Consider the following 25364-nt stretch of genomic DNA (forward strand, 5'->3'; position numbering starts at 1 on the left):
AGCCTTGGCTTTTTGATAGGGCTGGATTTATATAGGTGGAGTAGAGAGAACAGAATGCTGGGAAGAAGGGAAGTTAGTCTGATGCCATGTCTCTCCTCTCTGGGTCAGTCGCCATGGAGCCAGCCGCCAGGTCAGACATGCTGAATCTTTCCCCGGTAAACCACCAGCTCATGGTGCTACACACATTACTAAATATGGGTTAAAGCAAGATGTGAGAATTAGCTAATAAGCGGCTGAAACTAATAGGCCAGGCAGTGTTTAAATGAATACAGTTTGTGTGTTGTTATTTCGGGGCATAAGCAAGCCAGGCAGCCGGGATCCAGGTGGCAGGAACGCAGCCCACAGCTCCTTCTACACAGACTGTTCCTTGACTCTACACAGGCATGACAGTCACTCAAAGATAGAAATAACCCCAAGGTGGGTCTTCTCCACCTATCTCGTAAGTCTCATGGGAAGGGACAGCCATAACCTGGAGGTCAAGCTTGAGCTGACCAAGCCAAGCCTTGTCTATGGGAGCCCAGTGATGATGGGAGCAATACCTGTACCTTTGGCTGTTTAAACTGATATGTGCTTTGGCTCTTTGCTTTTCTTCGTCAAAGAACTGGAAGAGCATCACTCTTCTTTGAAGCCTCTCTTTGTTGTCACCCCTTCTTACAGAGTTATGGGAAGTCCCAGAGCAAGACCAGAGGAAGGTGGCATTTATAGGAGAAGCAAAGCGCTCAGAATTGTGTACAGCTCCTTCACTGTTGCTCTCTGTTTGGGCCTCTTGAGAATATTTCATCTGGTCTCCTTCCATTTGTTTGTAATCAGAAGTGGGATCAGTGCCAGAATGATTTTGCTACTATTAGTTTTGCTTTATGTATTTAAAGTTCTGGTTTAACCTTTACACTGTCCTGCATTCTTGTGAATTGGTCTTTACGAAGATCTAATTATTCATCTTTTCTGTGAGTATGCATGTGCGTGCGTGCGTGTGTGTGTGTGTGTGTGTGTGTGTGTGTGTTTACAGGATGAGTATAGAGATCAGAGGACAGTTTGTGGGAGTCCATTCTCTCCTTCCAGAATATGGGTTCTGAAGAACTGAATTCTGCTTGTCAGGCTGGTAGCAAATATCTTTACCGCCCCGGGCCATTTAACTGGCCCCAGGATGCTTCTTTTTTAATGCAGTTATGACTATTAAAATTATAAATTGTATCTTATACTTTAATTAATATATGTAGCCTTGAATTAGCAGTGTTCAGATTAGTGCTATGATACTTTTTATGAATACTAAGAGATCACAGCAAATAAAATTACCTAACCTTCCTCTTGACACTCAAAGGGTCAATGAAGTAGCAAAACAAAAAAGAAAATCTGGATGTAAAAGCAAATATGTAGAGGGGTTAAGAGTAGGTTACAGGACAGTCAAGTCTGAGAATACTCGGGGCAAAGACTCAAAGACCCAGAATGTCAGCTTTCTCCCAGCATGTGACAGTGAGCAACAGCACACTGTGCTAACAGCTAAAATTCCTAGAACTCAAATTCAAGCAGAACTGAAGTAGACACTGAAAACAAGGACAAAAGGTGGCTGTGCCTTATTGGTTGGCCATTATTAACCCTTACACACATATCTGCAATATCAAGTGATAGCCACACCAAAATTTATACTTTGTAAAATGACCAGCATAATGCTACTAAAGAAAAATTAGCACCTATTCAAGGAAAATTCAAACCCCTAAAAAGAAAACAAAGATGATGAAATAACTGAACTGGCAGAAAGACTTTAAAGTACTTTCGTTAAAAATTTTACAAGACCAAGGAGAATCAAATAAACATAAGGAATTTAAATATGACCCAGAGAAATAACGATATGAAGTCAATTCGAAACACAGACAAGAGGAGCTGCAGAGATAGCTCAGCATTTCAGGGCACTTGCTGGTTTTCCAGAGGGCCTGAATTCAATTCCCAGCACCTACATGGTGGTTCACAACCATCTCTAACTCTAGTTACAGGAAACACAAAATCTTCTTCTGACCTCCAAGGGCACCAGGCACACACATGATATTCAGACATACATACAGGCAAAATACCCATACACATTAAAATATATATATATGATAATATGTATATTATCATATTCATATATATATATATATATATGTTATCAAAGTAAACAAAAGAATCAGCATCTTCTAGGCTTTCTACTATTCCAAGCAGAGAAAAGCAGAGTGGACTTGTTTAGATCCTTTAATGCTTCAGAACCATCATGGAATGTTGGCTGTACACCCACCCACCCACTGGTGTAACCAACAAAGCAGCATAAAGGCCTTTGTTTGGGAGACTAAAGAAACAGTTCATTCCAAAAAATACTTGTAAACAACTGGATTCCCAGCAAACACATAAAAAGCCAGGCATGGTGGTACACACTTGCAATCCCAACACAATGGAGATGGAAACAGGAGGATCCCTAGAGCTCAATGGCCAGCTAGCCCAGCTGAGCACCAGGTTCAGCAAGAAATCCTACCTCCCACACTCCAAATGCAGTGAAGAGCAAGTGAAGGGGGAGGAGAAAAGAAAAACAAGAAAACACGTACACGAGCATACCACCCACACACACACACACACACACACACACACACACACACACACTACACAAGACCTTAGTTTCAAACCCATCAGTGTCTGTTATTTTCAGACCATTGCTTAACAAATAGAAGTCCCTACAAACATTAGACTCTTGGCACTCCTTCTCCCCACCCCTACCTGGTTTACTAATATTTTTAGTTAAATTTTGACATCTTCAAGATTCAAGGAGAACTGAGACAGAATATGGTAAGATCTAAGTCTTTTGCTTGATTTTACAGAAGTACACTTATGGCAGAAGTGAATCCATACAAAGTGGACCCTTCATCAGCACTTACCAAGTGAAACCCTGTTAAGTCATATTCAATAGATGAATATCCCAGTTTGGCATGACATGCATATGAAATACAACCACTTCATTAGGGCTTTTTCCACTCAGAGCAGAAAGACAGCTCCTTTTCATATAAACAAACTCTCCAATAGCTTTTATCTAGCCCATCAGCCACTGTCTAGCAACTTTCTCCAGTCCAGAGCTATCTCAGGACCAGCTATGCTTCTGAATCCTATATAGACACCTATGTTTGCTCAGTAGCAAGCTCTGCCATCTGGGTCCTGTATTAATCCTAATATCTCTTCTACCACAAAACAGTTAAAACTTCTAAATTAGTCACCTTCATACCCATTTCAGTAATGATATTTCCGGACACTCATGATACAGAGATGAAAACTAAGACAGCACCTTTCCAAAACACCTGGCTCCTGGAGTTTCTTAGTTTACCCTCCCACCAACTGCATACATCCCAGTACTGTCACTGTGACTGTACTGATCCAGTGCTCAGGAGTAATCTTTCCCGCTGGGGTGGGAGTGGTGGTCATGGACCTAAATGGCCGGCATCATCACCATCAGTCCCAGAGCTCTCCATGGCTTTCATTACAGAAGATGATACCTCAAAGACTATATACTTCATTTCTTACTAGTCTGCCTTTCATGTTCTACCCAGAAGAGCAATCTCTACAGGAATAAGATCTCAATCCTTTTACCTTTAGTAACAGAGCACGATGATGCTATAATTTCACAGCACAGTGACCAGAAAGTCATCCAAGTATCAAAGGGACCTATCTCATCCGCCACCTTTCAGCCTCTCTTCATAAAACACATGTTACGGCGAATCAATGTTGATACTCAGAGTCTACTTTTTCCTGATACCTACTACAATGATTTTTGGCACCATCTATAGTTAGGAAAATGTTATGAGGCACAGACTTCCACAGAAACAGTACTTGAGATACTAACTGCAAGGTGAAGGTTTCTCAAAGATTTGACAGTTTGGAAGAACTCAAAGAATTCAAGAAAGTGATATATTTGTGATTAGAATTATGGTCAAAAAATGAGCACACACACATACCCCAAGAAAGAGCCACTATGGCAAGAAGGTCTGGGATGGTCATGAATTCAAAGCGTCCATGTCTTCTCCTAATGAAGCCAGTACATGTCATCTCCATGGCACACTAATACAAAACAACACACACAGGGCACTGTTAACAAAGATGCCACCCACGACCCAGTGTCCGGGGGCTTTTATTGGAATTGTCTTACAAAGTCAAGGCTGATTAAATTACTGTCCACATGACTGAACCCTACCTCCAGCACTTTCTCTTTATCTCCCAGAGGCCTGCCTAATAGTGTTTTAGCAGTGTTTGCTAATTCTAGCAGAGCAGATCTCTAGGACTAAGCTACCTAATTAGCATAAACTCCCAGAGACCACAATGAATTATCAAGCTGGAAATGCAGAGGTTCCCACACAGAAAAAGAGATGCAAACTGAGGTTCCAAAGCTATCCATGACTGTAAGACTCTCATTTTTCTAAGTCGATCCAATAAACTGTCATCCAAATAAACAGTCAGTCAGTTAAAATATTCAGTGGCTAAGAAACATCTAAAAGAAAAGCTGACGGATTACAGCAAGTTTAGACGTGAGCTGTATAACCCAGAATAGATACAATCTTTTTTTGTGGAGCATGTGAAATTTGTATAGAAGCATGTTCTTTGTCCTTTTCCAAGAGCCATAAAAGCATTAAAAGTAATCTCTATAGGATTTTAAAATGTAACTTTCAAAAATAGCCATAGGGTATTTTTATAAAATCTTAAAAGGAGGATCTTTATAGATCCTGAAGAACATGTTAGTGTGACCTGCCAATCACCAATGGTATAGAGCAAATCATTTACCTGTATTTCATTTAGTGGAAAAATAACTTCTGTAGGCTTTTTATCAGTAAGAGATTATTTCTATGAGCCAATGCCTTAGCAGCCACATTATTTAATAATTTAATAGCCTGCTCTGTTTCAGGTGTTACTTTTTTTTTCCCAATTCAAATTTATTCAAAAGAAAGTATTCAATACAGAATTTGAAATAAAATATCCTTTATTATGAGATTTGTTTTAAAAAAAACCCTCTGCTGTGATAATCAATGTCATAATGACAATCAAAGGAGAACTTACAAAACTATTTTTCAAAATTGTTAGTAAATTCTCCCTAGTTACTTTTTTATTCATCTATTTATTTCAGACCCCAGCTGCAGCCTCCCCACCTCATCCTCCCTCTCATTCCCCAACCCCCTCTTCCATCTCCATCCAGGAAGGGCAGATATCCCATGAGTATCAATAAGACATGGCATATCATATTGCAGTACGACTAAGCATGTACCCATGTATTAAGGTTGGGCAAGGTGAACAATAAAGTTCCAGAAGCCAGTAAAAGAGTAGGAGACAAGCCCTGCTGCCACTGTTAGGAGTCCCACAAGAAGACCAAGCTACACAACTGTAACATGTATGCAAAATGCCCAGGTGAGTCCCATGCATGCTCCTAGCAATAGTGGATAAGTAGCCTGACCGGTCATCTCCTATGACCAGACTGGTGCCTGACCCAACTGTCAGCAGAAAGGCTTCAACCAGAACTGATGGAGGCAGATACAGAGACCCACAGCCAAACATTAGGCACAGTTCCTTGCTTTAAAAGTAATAATAGCAAAAAAATAAATCTAATCTTATTGAAACATGACAGTAAAGTTAAACCACTGGCACCTCTGTCTCTAGAAAACACTAGTGGAAGAAACCCGCTTAGGAAGAAAGTCAGGGAGAGCTGTGGCTGTTTTGGGTAAAAGACAGCACCTATAAACTTCTTAGTCCTAGTGAACCCTCTCATTATTATACCTTCTTTTTAAACTAAGGAAGCAACAGCAAATTACCAAGCATTTTGGATTAGAATGGATTTTTTGTATGATGATAAATTCCTATGGTCATAAAGGTACACTCAGGTGAACAAAAATTAAATTAGAGATGTATGACTAAAACTGTAAACTGCTAATCTTATAAAACTAATAACTTGTCATAAGCTGTTAAAAGACATTCAAGACATGCAAATTAATGGTCAATCACCCTATAAATAATCAAATCTTTAATATGCTCAAAACTAAGTTTGTAGTCATACAAATATGATTCACTTAAAAAGACAGGCTTTGTCCTTCTATATATGTTTTCAAGGCTAAGCCTAAAACAAGTAACTAAAAACAAATTTTGTTTAAAATAAGACATACTTAATAGATGGTTGCCTGGTCAAATTATGCATCTATCCAATTACACACTAGTAACATCAGCAAAATAAGAAGGTTTATATTGCCTTTATTGATAAAACTTCATTTTTCAATTAATATTTTTATATAACATAACAAAATTTTAAAAATAACAACTTAAATATACTTGGGATGGATTGAAAGGGAAAATAAGAAAAACTGAAAACAATTAAGTTTTTTAGAATATATTTTCTGGGAAGGCTAAAGAGATGGCTCAATGGTTAAGAGCACTGGCTACTCTTCTAGAGGACGGCACCCATTTGGCATCTCACAACTGTCTTAATTCCAGTTCCAGGGGATCCAACACCCTCACACAGACAAATGTGTCCATAACATGGAAAGAAAAAAGTATTTTTAAAAGAATATTTTTACTAGATAATATGGTGAAAAAATGCTAACATAATTATATGTTTCTTAAATCCCCTTGGAGGCCAAAAGGAGTTTAACCAAAAAGATATCCAGAAAGAACTAGATTATTTTGAAGTTTCCCACCTACAATTACTTTGGATATGGCCTACAAATCTGTTACACACAACTGTCTTCAGAATGTAGTAAGAACTGAAGTCTTTGAGTAAGTTCTTTTTCCATGGAACTGTTATGCTTTGACATTGCTCACACTTTTACTTCACATACAGTATCAGCTAAATAGCTACTTTCAGGCTTGGCATGGAAAAATCCAACTGTTTTCTACTTCCGACTTTCTATGATTATTTCTTAGGTAAGTTCAAATCTGTAAAATGTAATGACTATTGCTAATTAAATGAATTTTATATGTTTTTTAGTTTTATGCTATCCCTTGTTCTGGAAAAGATCAGATTCTGGCAAGGAAGTCTCATGAGAGCCTATCCTCTATTACAGGCAATTTCGTACATTATTCCAAGCTTCTCACACATAATTAATAGTGGATGAACATCAGCTTGATATCTGAAAATATGGCTGTCTATGTCCTGGACATTCTCTGCTGTCAGGTATGTAAAGATCTGTGCTCAAAGTACAATACAGGAATGCACAATGTCTCTCCCTAACTAGTCAGCTATAGAACACAGCCCCAGGCATGGCATGGCATGGGGCCCTGGAAACTTCAGTAAAACAACATTGTATCTTATCTGAAACTTAACTTTGTCAAATAGTTCTGTTGTGGAATATTTAAGATATGTTACATTTGTTTACACTATGGAACATTTGTTTAATGATGCAAAGATATGTTACATTTGTTTAACTCTGTGAAGCTATGCTATGTTGCCTGCCTAAAATACCTGATTGGTTTAATAAATAGCTAAATGGTCAATAGCTACACAGGAGAGAGTAGCAGGCAGGCTGCCAGACAAAGAGGATAAATAGGACAAGAAATCTAGACTTGAAGAAGAAAGAGCTAGAAGTGAGAAAAGGAGGAGAGAATGCCATCAAGGGTCAGCCACCCAGCCACAAAATCATCCACGGAGAAAGAAGGGAAGAAAGACATAAAGAATTTAAAAAAAAAAAAAAAAAAAAAAAGAAAGGTAAAAATGCCAGAGGCAAAACATAGAAAAGAAATGGTTTAATTTAAGTTAGAAAAGCTGGCTATAAACAAGCCAAGCTAAGGCCAGGCATTCATGTGTTTATTTGGGAGATGAGTGGCAGAGCCCCAAAGAGTAAAAAAACAAAACAGGAGACCCCCCTGCAAAAAAAACCCACAACTACGTAACTCTTTATACGTTTCCTTTCTATGATTCTCTTACAGTTAAATACTAATAATGGTCCTGGTTATGCTAGTAAATGATCTGTAAAAATTTGTTACAGGGTGAGAAAACCATTCTATTGTGTTTCCTCAAATTCTACAGTCAAATTTGTTTGTTTCTCCTGTTTTAGAACCAATATTATTGTCATTGACTGTCTATTCCTTTCATGCTTTAGATATTATTTCCCATCTTTCTATGGTGCTTCCCAGCAGGCTGAAAGGGAAACAGACCAGCACAAAAGCATAGTAGCACCCTTAAAGTTAAAGGGAGGAGAAAATCACTGGGGAATGATTAGTGGGACTTATTGTAGGGAGCTTAGGAAGGCCTAGTGAATGTGTAAGGAACAGAGTGAATGTCCTGAGTGTGCCATGCCAAGGACCCCAATACCTTAGGTCCATGAGAACTGTCATTCTTCCTCTGGCCCATGTGTGGATGTTCACAATGTAGACAGAAACTATCAACCATAGCTTCCACTTCTGGGATTGACTGCAGTCTGAGACTGCTCCCCTACAAAGACCTTCTACAATTAATCAGATTCACTTCCTTGTTCAGGCACTTAATATAAACCCACCTCCTTATGCAGCTATATACCGTAAACCCACCTCATCAATTCAGATGAATAAAATAAAGGCACTAAATTTGCAGGTTGCTGATGCTCCTGCTGCCCTTGGGGCATTTCCACCAGAGTGAGCACAGTACCAGGTCCCAGTGTTCCTGTGTGCCTGTCTTTTCTTCATTCCCTTCTTGTTCCAGTCAGGTCAATTCCTGAAGCCATGCAGCACATGGCAACTAACTGTAGCTGTCAATCATATAGTAGGTTGTGGCCTCAACAATAAGCCGGAGCCAAGTTGTACTTCACTGCACTTTAAGCCTTTCAAAAATGTACTTTAATTTCTACAGGTTTGCGATACTTTCACAGTGGATGACAGATTTTAGTTAACACATGCTTAATAAGCTAAAATATTAATGCATTAGTAGCATAGCTGTGATGTATTTAGTGGCTGTCATAGTGGTATTAACGACTAGCACTTTGATATGCAAAGACAGAAGATGATATAAGTATCTACTTAAATTACAAAAAGAAATGTGCTCTAAGATGGTTGCTATAGCAATTTATAATTGCAAAGTATTAGAAATAATCCTGATAATCATTGTTACTAGAATGACTGAATAAATATGTACCAACAAAAAGTGTAGCATGAGTTACCATGAAAAAATGTAAATTTATCCATGAAATGATACTAAATACTTTAAGCAAATCAAGACATAAAGAAAGCCTAAATTTAAATACAGACAGTAGCTAATGAATCTTAACATTATGGCAAATTGCTAACTACCAAGGATAGGTTGAGAACTTTAAAAAAAGGAAACATGAAAAGTAGTATTTAACCTATAAACTGTTAAGAATAAAGCTGAAAAGAAAGGTGCGATCCATACATGCATGCACATAGTTACATTTATAGCACACACCACGACTCTCGTATGTACACATGTTATGGTATAGGTTTCTTAGCTGAGAAGAGAGTTAAAAAAGAAGAAAATTGAAAGACTAGAATGGACTCTGCTAATGGGTGGAGTTGAAGGCACCACTATAAATACTAAATAACAGATATAACACACAATTCCCACCTACTTTTAGCATGATGCTTAAAAATCAATGATATGCAAAAAGCCCATCTAGTCATTAGTTTGGGATCCTAAATCTATTTCTAGAAGTGGATATTTTACAAAACAAACCTAAAGCCTTCTGGTGCCAAAAAAGGAATGTTCAAAAGTAATGAGGCATTCAGAAACATGCAGAAACCAGCATGAAGGAACTAGTAGCAAAAACAATCTGAATAACAATACTGCTGAAATACAGAGTAACGCCTATCTGTCCACAGTGACATGGATCACCTTAAGCAGACAAGAAATAGAGATAGCTCTACTTTATATTATGCCAATTAAAAAAGCATCAACAGACCTAACACTGGAAAAGATGAATGTCTGCACATTCTCAAAGTAGCTGTACAAAATAAAGAGAAACAAATTTGCATTTGAAAATTTGGTGGGTATTATTTCAATCATCTGAACAAAGTATTATCAACAGAAGTATCAAATCAGGGAACATCCAGAGGGATGAAGATGAGTTTGAAATTCCCATTTACCTATTTTAAGACCGTCTCAACTTTCTGTAAGCCGTCCCTCACCTTCCTATCTGCACTGGCATGACATTTCTAGTCATGGCAGCTTGCTATTATGACACGTGATGCCTTAGAAACTCACTTGCTAAAGATGTTATGTCACAATATGCATGGAAAATACTAAACAGCAATAAACAGTAGCTGAAGTTTAGGAGTTTCTATTTATTTTTTAATTGAATACCAATACTTATGGTGCCTTTCATGGTATATTCATTTCAATAAAGATTAAACTGAGACCTTAGAACCTAAAACCTAAATGAGCAAGGAGGAAAAATAAAGTACCAACCATATTCAAGACAAGAAGCAGGAAGTAGAAGATAAAGTGACCAGACTGACTGAAGTAAATGACAGGAGGTTGTAGAAAATGAAAACCAGAGGGCAGATTCCATATTACAAGGAGTAGGAAGCCGACAGGAAGGCAACAAGTCTAACCAGCAACTCAGGGTGATCTGGCAGAACTAAGAAAATCATGCAACTTCTAAATCTGAGAGGTGATGTTTCCATCTGTACGATCAATCCAACATGAAATTCCTCACTTCCCAAATATCTTGGTGTTAGCACACGGGTCATCACAATGCTGTAGTGCTCCTGTTTAATAACCTTGGCATCACAGCAAAGAGGGTCCTACACAATAAAACAAACAAGCTACAACTCATTAAAGGAAGCCAGACACAAAATATGTGCCCAGCTCCATTTATATACAGTTTAAGAATAGTACAATCAATCTTCAGTGACAGAAGAAACATTCCAGCATCCTTTCCTATCTTTCTCGTGGTAAGAAGTAACTTTTCTCTGGAATAGAGGATCAATGAAAGGAACAGAAAAGAATTTTTTGAGGTGACAGAATATTCCCCATAACCATCTGGACAAGGCCACAAAAAGTCCATGGGCTGTTTGTGCTTTACCGAATGTAAATTATACACAAGTACTACTAAGCATGTAAACCAACAGCCAAATTCCAGCTAGTGACTGTTTCCAAAGTGCTGATCTGAAAGTTCTGCTTATCCTTGACAACATAAGAACTTGCGCCAAGTGTCCTTAGCACTCTTTTACTTCAAATACAAAGTCTTACTCTAAAAGCAGCATCAGCTGATGGAAACAGGAGCTGACTGGGGATGCAGCCCAGTGCTGCAGTGCTGACACAGCATGCACAGACCTTGAGCTAAATTCACGACAGGGCAGTGGGCACTCTCCTCTAACCTGCATCAGTAGTGACAACTGGTGTACAATCTAGACACACTTCACTTATATTCACTGGGACTAGACTTAACACTGTTGTAAGGTCTAAGAACAGAGAGAGCATGCTGAAGCTCATTTGGAGTTAAGTTATAATTAACAGGAATTATTTTAGCAAAGAAAAGGAAAATGGAAAAGCAGAAAGAGGAAGACAAGGTAAGTAAAAATAGTAAGATGTCAGAGTGAAGTACACCAAAATCGCGAAAGCAAACTCTTTGATTAAAAGAAAAAGACAAAATTCTTTTTAAATAAATTATTTGCTAAGGATCAAGCAAGTTTACTGTAAAAGGAAGGGAAATAAACAAATAAACTGACAAAGTATACTGATATCTGAGCAAAAAGAGGGAAAACAAAATGCATCGGCCAAAACAGAGCATCTCAACAAAGACCAAACAGTTAAGAGATGTATCATAAAATCAAGAAAGTTGAAAATAGTCAGAGCAAAAACTATGAACTTCCATCAAAAACAGTGAATCCACTATCAAAGAACTTAACATGCTTTGCCGATACATCCATCCTTTCTCAGACTGTCTTCCCCTTGGATCAATAAAGAAAAATATTAAAATTGGGCAAGGCAATGTAGACTTTTAAGTCCAGCACTTGGGAGGCAGAGGCAAGCAGATCCCTGTAAATCTGAAGTCAGCCTGGTCTACACATAGAGTTCTGGGACAGACATGCCTCATAGTGAAACCCAGACTCAAAACAAAGCAGAGAGAAAAATCAGGAGCCACCATCTTGTTCTACAGTACAGTAAAGACTTGCTGCTTCCATTCGTTATCCTCAAGTGCAGTAAAGAAGACAAGCACTCACGGATTTTAACACCAAGGTCATCCATGTACATTCTAAACTCTGCAAAGAGGGCCTTCTGTCAGTTATGATAATGAACCTTTAAAAACAGCCTAAGTGACCTACGACTGCCTTCTACAGGACAAAATGTTAATAAGAACCTCAATTATACATTTAAAAGCTCTATTAATAAAGGACATAGTGAAGTCTTAAACTGTAACTCTGACCTAAACAGAGAAAGATACTCTGTAAATTATATATACAAACAAAGGCTTCCTTATGTATGTAAAACTTAAAAATATCTTGGGAAATATCTGGTTTCTTCATGTCACAGGCTTATATGAATATAGAAAGTCATGCTGCCTGAAAAGACAATTAGAATGCTGTATATCTACAAACCAATTTGATTCTATGAGGATTTCTATTTTATAGCCTAAATAATTACACTGAGCCATTTTAAATACACCAGCTACATTTTATTCATGTGTCATTATCCATGTGACTTGTAATATCTTGTAAAAGAGTCATGCATTATTGCCAACAGCTCTTCTAGTACCCTTTTTCCAGAAACAGAGATTACATTTCCTATCCCCTGAGTATTTATGTGGGACCACAGACAAGCTCTGATGATCAGGTTGTGAGTGAAAGCACCCAGTGCCACTTGCAGGCCAAATTAAATACTGCAAGACTATGACTGAAAATACTGTCTTCTTCTATCACAGGAAGAAGGGGCTTCAAAGACAAGGTCAAGCTCAAGGCCAAAGCAGCTTAGGTCACTAAAGACAACTGTCCCAGAGACTGCCCAGACCTATGACAGACTTTGCAGAAACAAAGGCCAAAACCTTCCCTTATATTAAGCCACACTGAATTGGTGGTAGAATGGTAGCCCATCAACACAACCTAACACAGGGTTTGCCAACAGCTAATTCCTGGTCACAGAGCGACTTCTCCACTAATTCTGCACCCTCTCTGTGAAGCACTGCTGTTAAGCACCATCCCTGACCTCCCTTCACCAGTGGCACTTCTCAATATAGCAACTAAAAAATGTCTACAGGCCATGCATGCCCTTCACCTCCTTGAAAGCCATGTTATTAGGTTAACCTGGCCAATGCAGTAAACACAAATGCCCTAGATGTAGTGTGTGTGTGTGTGTGTGTGTGTGTGTGTGTGTGTGTGTGTGTATACACACTAAAAAAAATGTTACATACCATACACTTGATGTTTTAGTTACACATTTTAGAAGCCATTAGCAGACAGGTACAAATTCCTATTCTCAAATAAGAAAGCTGATTTCTAGGTTTAAAGTATTTATCAGTGTTATGTGTCCATGTATAACAGAGTAAGAAGAAAACTCCAAAAGGGCACACAAATCCATACATACTATGCTGTTCATTTCAGAGGACTCATAGCTGCCAACAGGATGGACACTCCCAATGGGTTCCAGGCCCTCTTCGTCCCACATGTATGTTCCATCAGAGCTGTCAGATGGAGAGAGTTCAAATGAAGATCCAGCTCTGTAATCCGTATCTGGTGAAACCAAGTTATTCCCAGAGGTGTGCTTTGCACATTCACTCCTGTCTTCAAATGGTTTTAAAAGAAAGAAAAAACACGAATTTACAAAACAATCATTTCTCATTTCTAAAATATAAGCTCTAATAATCCAATGTATCATAACAGCGTTTTGTTCAAAAACCCAAACTGTAGCTTGCTTTAAAAATAAGCTGCTAAACATTCTGTAGCAAACATAAAACTCACTCTGCAACATTTCTTACATCCTCATTCCTTTAATATTTCCCACAATATTTATTTTATGTTGGTTTGGTTTGGTTTTGGTTTTTAGAGACAGGGTTTCTCTGTAGCTTTGGGGCCTGCCCTGGAACTCGCTCTTGTAGACCACAGTGGCCTTGAACTCACAGAGATCCACCTGCCTCTGCCTCCCAAGTGCTGCACTGCCACAACCTGGCAAAATACTTTTAATCACTGTTCAGGAAATTCTCTCCCTCTCTGTAAACTATTTAGCCTCCCAGATGCACTCTTAACAGGAAAAAGAGTGTTCTGGTCATCTTCTGTTTTAGAAGAGCTGCAGGGGTTTAGTGCATCACTATATGTGACCAGTCCCTTCACTAGGCATGCCTTTGTACACTCCCTTCAGTGTTCATCTTTCAGGATAGTCAAACAAATAACCTTCATCCCACACTTAGTACCAACATAGCCAAGTCTAAGAAGAAATGTTTAATAGGTACTCTCTCTCCTCAGTAATGAAAGTAAACAATGATTCACTGAAGTTAAGGACTGCTAACCAAAAACGATCCCTAGGACAGAAAAGTATCCAACAGAACACAGCCTGTCCTCTGACTGGTATCTGCTATGGCTTTGCTCTCAGTGGAGTGCAATGATGGCTATAGTGAATGGTCCTGTTTAACAGGGCAGGGAAGACCATCAGGAAAGCACAGCCTATACCACATGGGAATCAGCCTGAAGAAGACAGCCCCCAAGAGAACAAAGTTTGAAGAGTTTGGACTGATTCTATCCTAGACAAGGTAAAAACAGGATCAAAACAAGCCACAAGGCTGATGGTCTGCTCCATTTTATCTAGACTAGTCTTCTCAGTGAAATGGCATCTTGAAAACTACCAGAAGACAACCCCAAATGTGAGCTGTGCTATGATCGCTAAGAGAAAGCACATGAATTAAGGATATTCATACTTACCAGAGACACTTATATCAATCCATTCGTCAGTTTTACTGAAGGTCTGTTCATTTTCCTTAGGAGAATCCAATCTATCCTTTGATGGTTCATTTTCATGCTTTTCTTCTTTGAGTGTAATCTCCTCTGGAGTTATCCTAGTTCTGTTGGAGTCTTCCAGGTCTATAAAGTCATCGCTGAAATCCTCACTTAGATCATTCTTATCAGAAGATGACAACGATGACAGGGAAATATCATCCACGTCATCACTCAGGTACCTCATTTTAGAATCATGCTTCACAGTCTGATCATTGTCTGTTCGATAACTTTCATTTTCAACTAGTTCATGGTCCTTGTCAGTAGAGCCATCCTTTGCCAAAACTATAGCTTCTTCCTCAACACACATGTCAGCAGGTGAATTTTTATTACTATCAACTGTCACAGTCCCAGAAAATGGAGATCGGCTAGATTTCAGTAGAGAGGGATGAACCATCCTATAACCCAACGTGGAAGATACACCTGGGCCATTGGATAAAGACAATTTCTTTGCGCCAGCAGCATAAGGCCTATTAAAACCAAACCCCAAGTGTTCATTCCCATTGAGTACTTCTGACTGCCGAGAATTTCTCGTCAGCATACCTGACCGGAGAGGCACTCGAACGGGTAGCTGTTGGTTCTGATAAGGCTTTGTCAGGTCTACAGCTCTGTTGAAGGAATGTGATCTGGTTATAGACGAAGGCGGAAGGAATGAATTCTGAATGGAATGTGAAAAACTTTGTGACCTTACCATTTTTTCACAAGTAATAGATTTAGAATTGTCTGGGGACTGTGCCAAACTTTCTCCAGAACTGCTCCTGGTGGCACAGGAGTTCACTCTTGGCTTCTGCATGTTACCAGGTGACCGGTTCCTATAAAATGTATTTAAATGTGACTTGGCATTGACTGAAGAATATGAAGTCCTTCCTATTAACGTGCCTTTGGTGAATTTACCCAAATTAGATGGTCCAGAAAACGATTTTGGACTTAACTCCTCTGTAGATGACAAAAACATGGTAGATGGTCTTGCTAATTTGGACGTCAACACAGAAGCACTTCTCAAACCTCCCTTTACCCCATCCCCATCAAGCGTCCCTGGAGCAGATGCATGTTGCTCAGGGTCAATTAGTTTATCATGTGCGCTTTGAATACTATTAAGTTCTGTTGTATTTTGTGAACCAAGTTGGTATTTATTTGCTTGTCTCCAATTAAATGAGTGGGACAATGAACAATCAGAGCCATTATTTTTGATGTAACTTTTGACACTACTGCTCTTGGAAGCCCCTAATAAAGCCACAGTGGCCCCATTTGGCACTGGCTGCAGACTACTTCTCACAGATTTCGTTCCATATTTTGGCAGCTTGGAACCCAAAAACGTCTTGATTTGTGTTTTTTCTTCCATGAGCTATAAGATTCATTTGTTCTTAAAACTTGACAGAATCTGTGGGGAGAAAAAAAGGAAATGTTGCTAAATAAGTATAATTACATGGATATATAAATATGTATGTATTAATTATATGCAGAAATTTATCCATGATTCCTATATAAAGTAAGCAAAATGTAAAAAATAAATTTAATCTTGAAACTTTTAATAAATATAGTACATCAATACTGAAAAGAATAAAGTATTTTGTCGACCTGTTCTTAGTAGTGTTTACTTTGAGACATCAGTGTACTAAAATGACTGAATTCAAATTAGATTCTGCAGTACAGTCAAGATCAAGCAGCCATGTTTGCCCTACATATCACAAGAAACAGCTACAACACCCATGCCTGACAACTGCTTTTTCTCATTTTTGATAATGGCCTTTATCACAAAACATGCTTCCATACTCACACTTTTAGAATTGCTGTAATGAAATTCGTAACGAGAGTGCAGCACATGTAATGGTCATTTTCCGACTGCTAAATAACACATAATAAAGACTCCATCATGTAGTGTCAGGGAAGAGACTCGAGCACGTCTTGTCTGCAGAAGCAGACTGAGGAGACAATGCTAGCCTTTTACTGCTCCATCCTTACTTTCCTGTCTAAAATAAGCACGATACATGCTGTCTTCCAGCAGCTTCTAAAGAGGTGCTCGAAACCAGACACCCAAAGTGCTTCAGGGTCTACCAACCGGGAGGGGCAAATGTTAGACTCTAAATGTAATTTGTTCTTCAATAATATTATGGAGTTTTAAATGTACAAATATTTGCAGAATAAACGATCTGTAGTCTTAGAATGAAATTATTTTGGTGCCTCATGTCAATTTCCTAAACCTGCGTATCTGTGTGAACCCTGCTGTTTTCACTGGTAGTAGACCTTCTGTCCGAATGCTCCAGAAACTTTCTCCTACATTTCCTTACAGCTCTGAAATAAAAAAGCATTGTGATTTTGCCTCAGTTCAAGAGCCATGCTGTCTTTGATGTACTTTACCTGGTATGTCTTTAGAATGCAATCACTAACAATTTTTAAAAGTTCATGTTGGCTACATCGCTAATGATATAATCTGTGAATACTTTAATAAATACTGTTCTGAGCTTTAATGGGGAACTAAGAATGGCTGGCACAAAGCTTGGAAATATCTGAGATACCCTGAGTTGATTTCTATATTTTTTAAGTTATGGCATAATTACTGAATTGGCATGACACATTTGAAAGAATTTTCAAAACTATATAAGCTCTTTTTGAAAGACTAGTAAATAAAAGCTTCTTGGTTGGGAAGGAGTCTGCAGCTGGATAAGAACTAGGAAGTAGGAGCAAATATTCTTGGGCATGTACATAAGTACCATGTTTATCACTTTATCATTAATTACTAAGTTAATTACAGGATGACAGTTCTTTCCCATCTTGTGGTGTAGGAGGTCCTTCTGTTTATGTGTTGCTTTCATTGGTTAATCAATAAAGAAACTGCTTGGCCTGATAGGGTAGAACTTAGGTAGGCGGAGAAGACAGAACTGAATTCTGGGAGGAAGAAAGCAGAGTGAGAGAACCGCCATAAAGACACCAGGTCAGACATGCTAAATCTTTCTCAGTGAGCCACGACCTCGTGGTGAAGACAGATGAGTAGAAATGGGTTAAATCAAGATGTGAGAGTTAGGCAATAAGAGGCTAGAGATAATAAGCCAAGCAGTAACTTAATGAATACAGTTTTTGTGTGATTACTTCAAGTATAAGATAGCTGGGCAGCCGGAACAAAAAGCAGGCCCTCCCTCCATCAACAATCTTGCATAGCTAACTCAAGTTTAAAAAATAAAATGATATTCCAAAACCACCAAAGATGATTTGAATTAACTTCTGATTTCAGGGTCAGTACAGACTGCCTTCAATGACAATGGAATGAACTATACTGGGAGGCATACCATCAGTGCGGGCGGGACAAGCATGAAGGAAAGAGAAGCCTTAAGACTACAGGGCCAGGGTGTTAAGTTTTTCAGGAGAACAATCAAGCCTGCCCCTTTGCAAACTCTTTCAATATCCATTACATTATCATCTCAGAAGCCACCCATGCACCCTCTTTATTTAGTACTGCAAGGAGCTTTTCAGGTTACAAATTGCCTGAATTTTAGGGATTTAATAAGCAAAAATGTGCTTCTTAGTCTAGGGGCCAATAACTGAACAAAGTTAACAACTAAACAGGCATAAGCAGTCATGTCTGAAACTTGTTTTCACATTCAGACTCTACACCATAATTTTAAGTGATTTGTTGGTTTGTTTTTTTTAATTTGTATTATTCAGTTGCTTCCCCTCACATCCTCTTTGCCGAGTTTTTCCTGGCTGTCCTATGCAACATAAACTGATTCAAATGCTTGATTATGATGACTGAGTAAGAAAGGAAGCCTTCAAAGATTTAAAACTTTACATTTCGTTCCAGGCTCTTCATGGTTTTAAAAAGAATATACAAAGTTCAATACAAAGCCCAATTATTATTACATCAGCTTGAACTTTTCCTCCTACTACAATATAGTTTTTAGTCAAATGGAACCAAGTTAGGCTCTGGGAATTTGTGATTTAGGAACATTCACCATCTTAGTCAATGTAAAGTCAAAATGTATTACTTGCTATATTTTGAATTGAGAGGGCAGCAAGAATACAGGCATAGGAAGTGGAATCAGAAGTTCTCCTGCCCAGACAATGAGCATATTACCTCCCAGGTGTTACCAGAGTTCAGGTGTGCCAACTATGGAGCATGCAAATTTCATTAATGTGTTATAGGCTAAGAAAGAATCAGGAGCCACTGATGTAATAATATTCAAGCCTATTATCTTTGCATTACCTGAATAAGGAGGTATTCAGGCATGACAAATAAATGCAGACTTTATATACACTGGTGCTTGTCAAATCTCAATATGCAACAATTTAATATTGTGGTCTATATCAGGCTTGCTAGAACAAAGTTCCCCAAACTTAATTAAATAATCAGTTAAGAGCAAGGCCAGTTAAGAGCAGGGCCACAAAAAATCAAGTGTAGAAGAGAATAGTAACACGAGTGACTTTACCATGGATGTATAGTTACTAGGATATGAATTCACTAGTATCACACACACTCTGTAGATTCAACTTAATATATGTTACCCCACTAAGTTTGTTCTATATATTTTAGATAAATACCTAAATAAGAAACATTGTGTAAACTGGGCAATGGTGATGCATGGCTTTAATTCCAGCACTTGGGAGGCAGAGGCAGGTAGATCTCTGAGTTTGAGGCCAGCCTGGTCTACAGAGTGAGTTCCAGGACAGCCAGTCCAAGAAAAAGATAGTGCTGCCTCCTTGTCTTTGCTTCTCCCTGAGCAAGTGTGTCCATCCCTACTGCTCTCAGCTGACATCACACTCAAGCTTCTTAGCCTTCCAAACTAAACCTACTAGCGAGACTCTCCAAGAGATTCCGAGCCTTCTGCATTGGACTGAAGCTGCTAAACCATCCAGCTCTGTGGACTGAGCAGTTCTAGACTTCCAAGCCTATCCAGCAAAAAAGCAATCACTGTTGAACTATGTAATCCCTATCATGGAATGGAACCTAATAAATACTTTTACAATGTGTGTGTGTGTGTGTGTGTGTATATATATATATATATATATATATATATATATATATATATATATTCAATTCATCCCATTTACCCAGAGAATGCTGCCAAATTTAGACAGAATATTTTCACAGAAAAAAATAAATTTTAGTAGCTCTGACCGGCTCCAACACAGTAAAAGAACACCTAGAGTGAAATCAATCTGACATCCTGTTATGAATGAAAACAAACACGTAGAATCACATATGAAATGTCCTTGCCTCTAACAATCTGAAGCTACACAGGTCTCTAGACATGTCACTTGCCAGTTTACAGGAAAGGTTGGGAACAGAAAAACTCAAAGCAACACAGGACATAACCAATTAAATCTAGTCTGTGAAAATCTACAGAAGATTTAAGTTTTTCCTCAACAGATGACAAGGGATTGCTACAAACTCAGAAGAAACAAAGTAAGCAAATGGAATGTGCAAAACTCAAAGGGATCCCTAATTTAAACAAATCCCAGTAAAAGGTTTTTTAGACCATTCAGGAAAATTAAGACTGAGTTGGATCACACAAAAAGTAGGGGAAGAAAAGATTACTTTGCAGCCTAGTGACCACATGAGGGACCACTCAACTTCCCTTCAATAGTCTCTGCATGCCCATCACAGCACACACACACTACCAAGCCAGAGGTAGCGGCTAAAGATAAGCATAGTTTATGTAAGTATCTATAACTACTTACACTGGTGCTCAACAAAAGCTGCAAAAAAATGGTGACCAGGTTAATCTGAGGTCATTCTCTGAATTCTCACTGTAAGTTTATACAATACATAATTTTAACCTAATGCTATGAAAATTTGGAGTAAGATGTCTTATTTTGTAGTTAAATAATCCCCAAATCCCCAAAAGCAAAGGAAGCAAGAAACTAAAGAAGCAAGAGCATTCTCTATGAATTCTACACATCTAAATTCTAACCCCTACAGGGAATAAAACGTAGGCTGAAATTAAAATACATACCTAAAAATGTGCATTGAACAACATTCTCTTTCCTGGCAGCATTACCAAATACTTTCCAAAACACTAGTACAATGTTCCTCATATCACCATACATTTATTTTGCTATTTACTAGGTATCTTTGGTCATTATTATACACAGTACACACATGAATGTCATATTCATAGAGAGAATTATATAGCAAAGAGTAGACATTATAGCACACACAATATAAATAATGTTATAAAAAGGTGTGGGGATATACACTGAAAACTAGATCCAGTGGAAGGACTATAGTATAGTATAGATACTCATTAGCCCAAGTTTATTTCATCAACTCTTATGTATGATTTATTGGAGTGTTAAGATTCACCCAAATGTCTTTGCACGTATAATCTGCTCGTGCCCATACGATGCCAAGGCCCTTGGTGGCAGCACTTCTCACTTAGATCTGTATGGACTCAGCAGCAGCACAGACTTTGGACACCAACATGGATCCTGGACAGTCATGTGGTCTTTGGTGGCAACATGAGTCATGGACAATGACACAGATATTGGTTGCTTAAGGACAAAACATGGTCCTTGGCAGCAGCCCAGGCCCAGAAATCATTGTAGCCCTAGCTGGCACCACAAATCACCCAGATTGGCATGACCCCACTGGGGGCATAGTCTTCAGACACTAACATGGTCACAGGTGGCAGCTCAGACTCCAGGCATCCACATGGTCCTTAGAAGCATCAGGAGCCACAGACATCAACAGAGACCCTCAGTGCTGTGTCAGGACCACGGCCCACAACATGGCCTTCGGCAGCAGCCCATGACCAGCAATCACCACAGACCTGGCCATCCATGTCAGCCCATTCCTCACTGACCTCAGCCCCTAAGATCTGCCTGTGTCCCCAACACACAGACTGCCTCTTTCTCTCTTTCAACTCCCAACCCTGTACTCGCTCACCATAATCGTACCCAAACACTGGTTGATTTTTGTCTGCCCAAGCCAAAAGGCATGACGTGGGTCTGTGGCTGACCTCCTCACGTGCCCCCAGACCTTAAAGATAACTTTAACTGATTATACAGCAGAGGAGCTAAGTAACCTGTCCAAGTTAATACAGGAACTGATGGGGCAACAGAACCTAAGCCAGTGGCTCTCTCCATGAGATAGAGCAGCAACTGAAACAGCAGTTTATACTTCTACATGTTAACCAATCTTCTAAGAATTTCTTATTAATGTATACAAAACCTTCAAAACTACTGTATGAAATTAATATCTTTACTCTTAAAATGAAGACACTAAACACAGAAAGACTAAGTAATTTCTATTAAATTAAAGGGCTGGAGAAGTGGCTTAGCAGTTGCGAGAACGTACTGTTCTTCCAGAGGACTTGAGTTCAGTTTCCGGCATCTATGATAGATGACTTAAAACTGCCTGTAACTCCACCTCCAAATCTGATGCCCTTTTCCAGCCTCCACAGGCACTGCTTTCATGCTTGCAAACCCATACACAGACACATAATTGAACATTAAATAATTTTAAAATCAAATGATACATATATTGCAGATGTATTAGAAAACACCACAGTGAGGAAACAGAAGTACCTTTGGACAATGAATTATAACATGGACAGATTTTTTTATAGACAGGGTTTCACTGTGTAGTACTGGCTGGCCTTGAATTCACAAAGACCCCCTCCTCCACCCCCAAATCTGTATTATAAAAAACTTTTCTTCATTCAAATACATGAATACAGTGCCATGAAACATAAAAAAGCAGATGTCAACTATCACCAAGAGAACAAGAATTTGTCCTGGTATAGTATACATAAAATACTTCTTGATGGAGGAGTGTTTATGTGTTACTTTCATTATTAATAAAGAAAACTGCCTTGGCCCTTTAAGAGAAAATTAGGTAGGTGGAGTAGACAGAACAGAATTGTGGGAACAAGAAAGTAGAGTTGGGGAGACGCTTCAGGCAGTCGCCATAGTGAGTCTCCATGCTTCTCCTCTCCGAGATGGACGCAGGTTAAGATCTCTCCTGGTAAGCCACACCTCGTGGTGCTACCCAGATCACTAAATATGGGTTAAAGAAAGATGTGAAAATTAACCAATAAGAGGCTACAGATAATGCGCCAGGCAGTGTTTAAAAGAATACAGTTTCTGTGTAATTATTTCGGGTAAAAAGCTAGCCGGCGACTGGGCGGCGGGACGCAGCCCCGCCACTTCACACTACAGATTGGCGCTCCAACGTGGTGACTAAATCCACTCAGGTTTTTAACCTGAGAGGGCTTTAAATAAAGGAGAGAGAGTTTAACACAGCTTTCTGCTGTTTGCCTGGACGTGCCATAGAGAGATTTTCTGTTTCTACAATAGCGACAAAAAAAAAAGCTGAGTCATTTTAAAACGTGGCTTCCTGGTGCTGTGCTGCCAGTACAAATTCTGGCTATAAACCATTTCAATGGCTTTTATGGACTGGATGTTTGTGTGCCCGCTTGGGATGGAAAAAAAAAAGTACTCTAAGACCATGCCGATGGCTCACTGCTCCCTGCCTGCACCTGGACAGATGGCAAAATCAGGCTTAGGCGAGCGGGACAGCATTTGCGGATTCCTGCCGCCATAGAGAGAGAGATGTTTTCAGACTGCGCGGTGCTCTGCGCGTCAGATTTGACTGTGACTTAGATTAAAAGAGTTTCTATGCTACACGCTCAGTATCAAAATTAAACTGCTGAGTACAGCTCCAATGTGGACTGCTGTGTACCTGTAACTGTGTACAGCTCAGGGACACCAAATGACTGAGACAGTAGCAGCTCTGGCTCTGCTCCGCCATGCTAAATTGTGCTGAGCTCAGACAGGTCTATCACAATTACCATAATAACAGCACAGTTAAGGTTTAGACTTGGCTATAAACAGGCAGTACCGTATTACCCCTGGCACAACTTAAGATTTTAAAAAATGGTTAACCTTTTAAAAAATGCTCCTGGATAGTAAAAAATTACAGATTCACAATAAAAAAGATTCAGACACCCACATTCCCAAATATTGTTTATAAATGTTCTTTTACATTTAAAGGGGGATATGATATAGATATAAATAATTTACATTGGTATGGATTTTAAGGTCAATTTTGTTATATGTATATGTATTTCTGATCTTGATTAAGCTATTGTGATTGTAGTTCATTTTAAAAACTGTAATGTATAATTAGGAAATATAGGTTGTTAATGGATAATCATTGATAATAGTTAAGCTTGTAGTCATGTTATTAGATTTTCTAGATATGTAGAGATATATTTCAGTTAGATAGACATTCTTCATATCTTTCAAAGACTGCAAAATATGACATTTAATGTTTTAATAACTTAGGGTTTTTCATGACAATGAGAAACGTCTGCTCCTGGCAGCACCAATCTACTTTGAGAGGAAGATGGGCATCAAAGAGTCTCCTTATGGAGTTTGTTAGCCATTTGGGCAAGAAACTGCTCTTGGCTGGACTGTTACATAAACTGGACACAAGGAACCCACAGAAAGAGGACTGCTAAACTTGCCTAAAGGTGAGATGGCCTTTTGGAGTTCCTGATTCATAAAAGAGTCTATGAGACATTCTGCAGGACACAGCAAAAAGTGACTGAACTGTCTTTGGAATTTTTCTGCTTCATGAAAATGTCTGCTGGATACTGTGGGCCTGAAGCCCAAAGATGGATGCCCCAACGGTACAGAGGAACTTTGGGTGACTGTCCAGGCAGCAAATTGTCTCTCATTTCTAGAGTTTAAAAGCTGCATATTTCTTGTTTACTTAGGTAGTCTTATATCCTTCTGGAGTCTTTGATGGAGTTAAAGAATGGTTCAATAGTTATAGTTTTCCTTAGTTATGATAAAAGATAAAATAGATTTAAATATTGTAACTGTAATTCTTGCTTGATAACTGTTTTGTTACATGTAATTTTACTATGTTAAAGTTAAAGCCTTTCTTTTTTGTTTAAACAGAGAAAGGAGAAATGATGGAGGAGTGTTTATGTGTTACTTTCATTATTAATAAAGAAAACTGCCTTGGCCCTTTAAGAGAAAATTAGGTAGGTGGAGTAGACAGAACAGAATTGTGGGAACAAGAAAGTAGAGTTGGGGAGACGCTTCAGGCAGTCGCCATAGTGAGTCTCCATGCTTCTCCTCTCCGAGATGGACGCAGGTTAAGATCTCTCCTGGTAAGCCACACCTCGTGGTGCTACCCAGATCACTAAATATGGGTTAAAGAAAGATGTGAAAATTAACCAATAAGAGGCTACAGATAATGCGCCAGGCAGTGTTTAAAAGAATACAGTTTCTGTGTAATTATTTCGGGTAAAAAGCTAGCCGGCGACTGGGCGGCGGGACGCAGCCCCGCCGCTTCACACTACAACTTCTAGCCACCTCAAGAAATGAGATGGCGAAAAAGCCAATAGTAGAAAATGAAAAACGACTTTCTAAATAGAAGCATGATGTAAGGGCACAACTTCCACATGCACCACAACCAGCTGATGTAAGAAAGTTCTGAAGCAGACTGAGGGAGAAAAGCAAGT

At 38.9% G+C, this 25364-nt stretch overlaps 1 protein-coding gene across 5 annotated transcripts in view; it reads right to left on the reverse strand.

Moving 5' to 3' along the window:
• Ccser2 (coiled-coil serine rich protein 2) overlaps positions 1-25364 on the reverse strand; it is a 122835-nt gene that overhangs the window by 80130 nt on the left and 17341 nt on the right. For 4 of the 5 annotated variants that reach the window (XM_038348460.1, XM_038348461.1, XM_038348462.1 and 1 more), the window contains exons 2-3: positions 14821-16273; positions 13493-13689 (exon numbers count right to left, since the gene is read on the reverse strand). In XM_038348460.1, coding sequence (XP_038204388.1) covers positions 13493-13689; positions 14821-16234 — 1611 coding nt within the window. In that variant the 5' untranslated portion in view covers positions 16235-16273. Of the gene's footprint in view, positions 1-13492; positions 13690-14820; positions 16274-25364 lie in introns of those variants that run through there. The other variant, XM_038348464.1, reaches the window with a different exon arrangement.

The sequence above is a fragment of the Arvicola amphibius genome, chromosome 12 (genome assembly GCF_903992535.2).
Source record: "Arvicola amphibius chromosome 12, mArvAmp1.2, whole genome shotgun sequence".
Taxonomy (NCBI): domain Eukaryota; kingdom Metazoa; phylum Chordata; class Mammalia; order Rodentia; family Cricetidae; genus Arvicola; species Arvicola amphibius.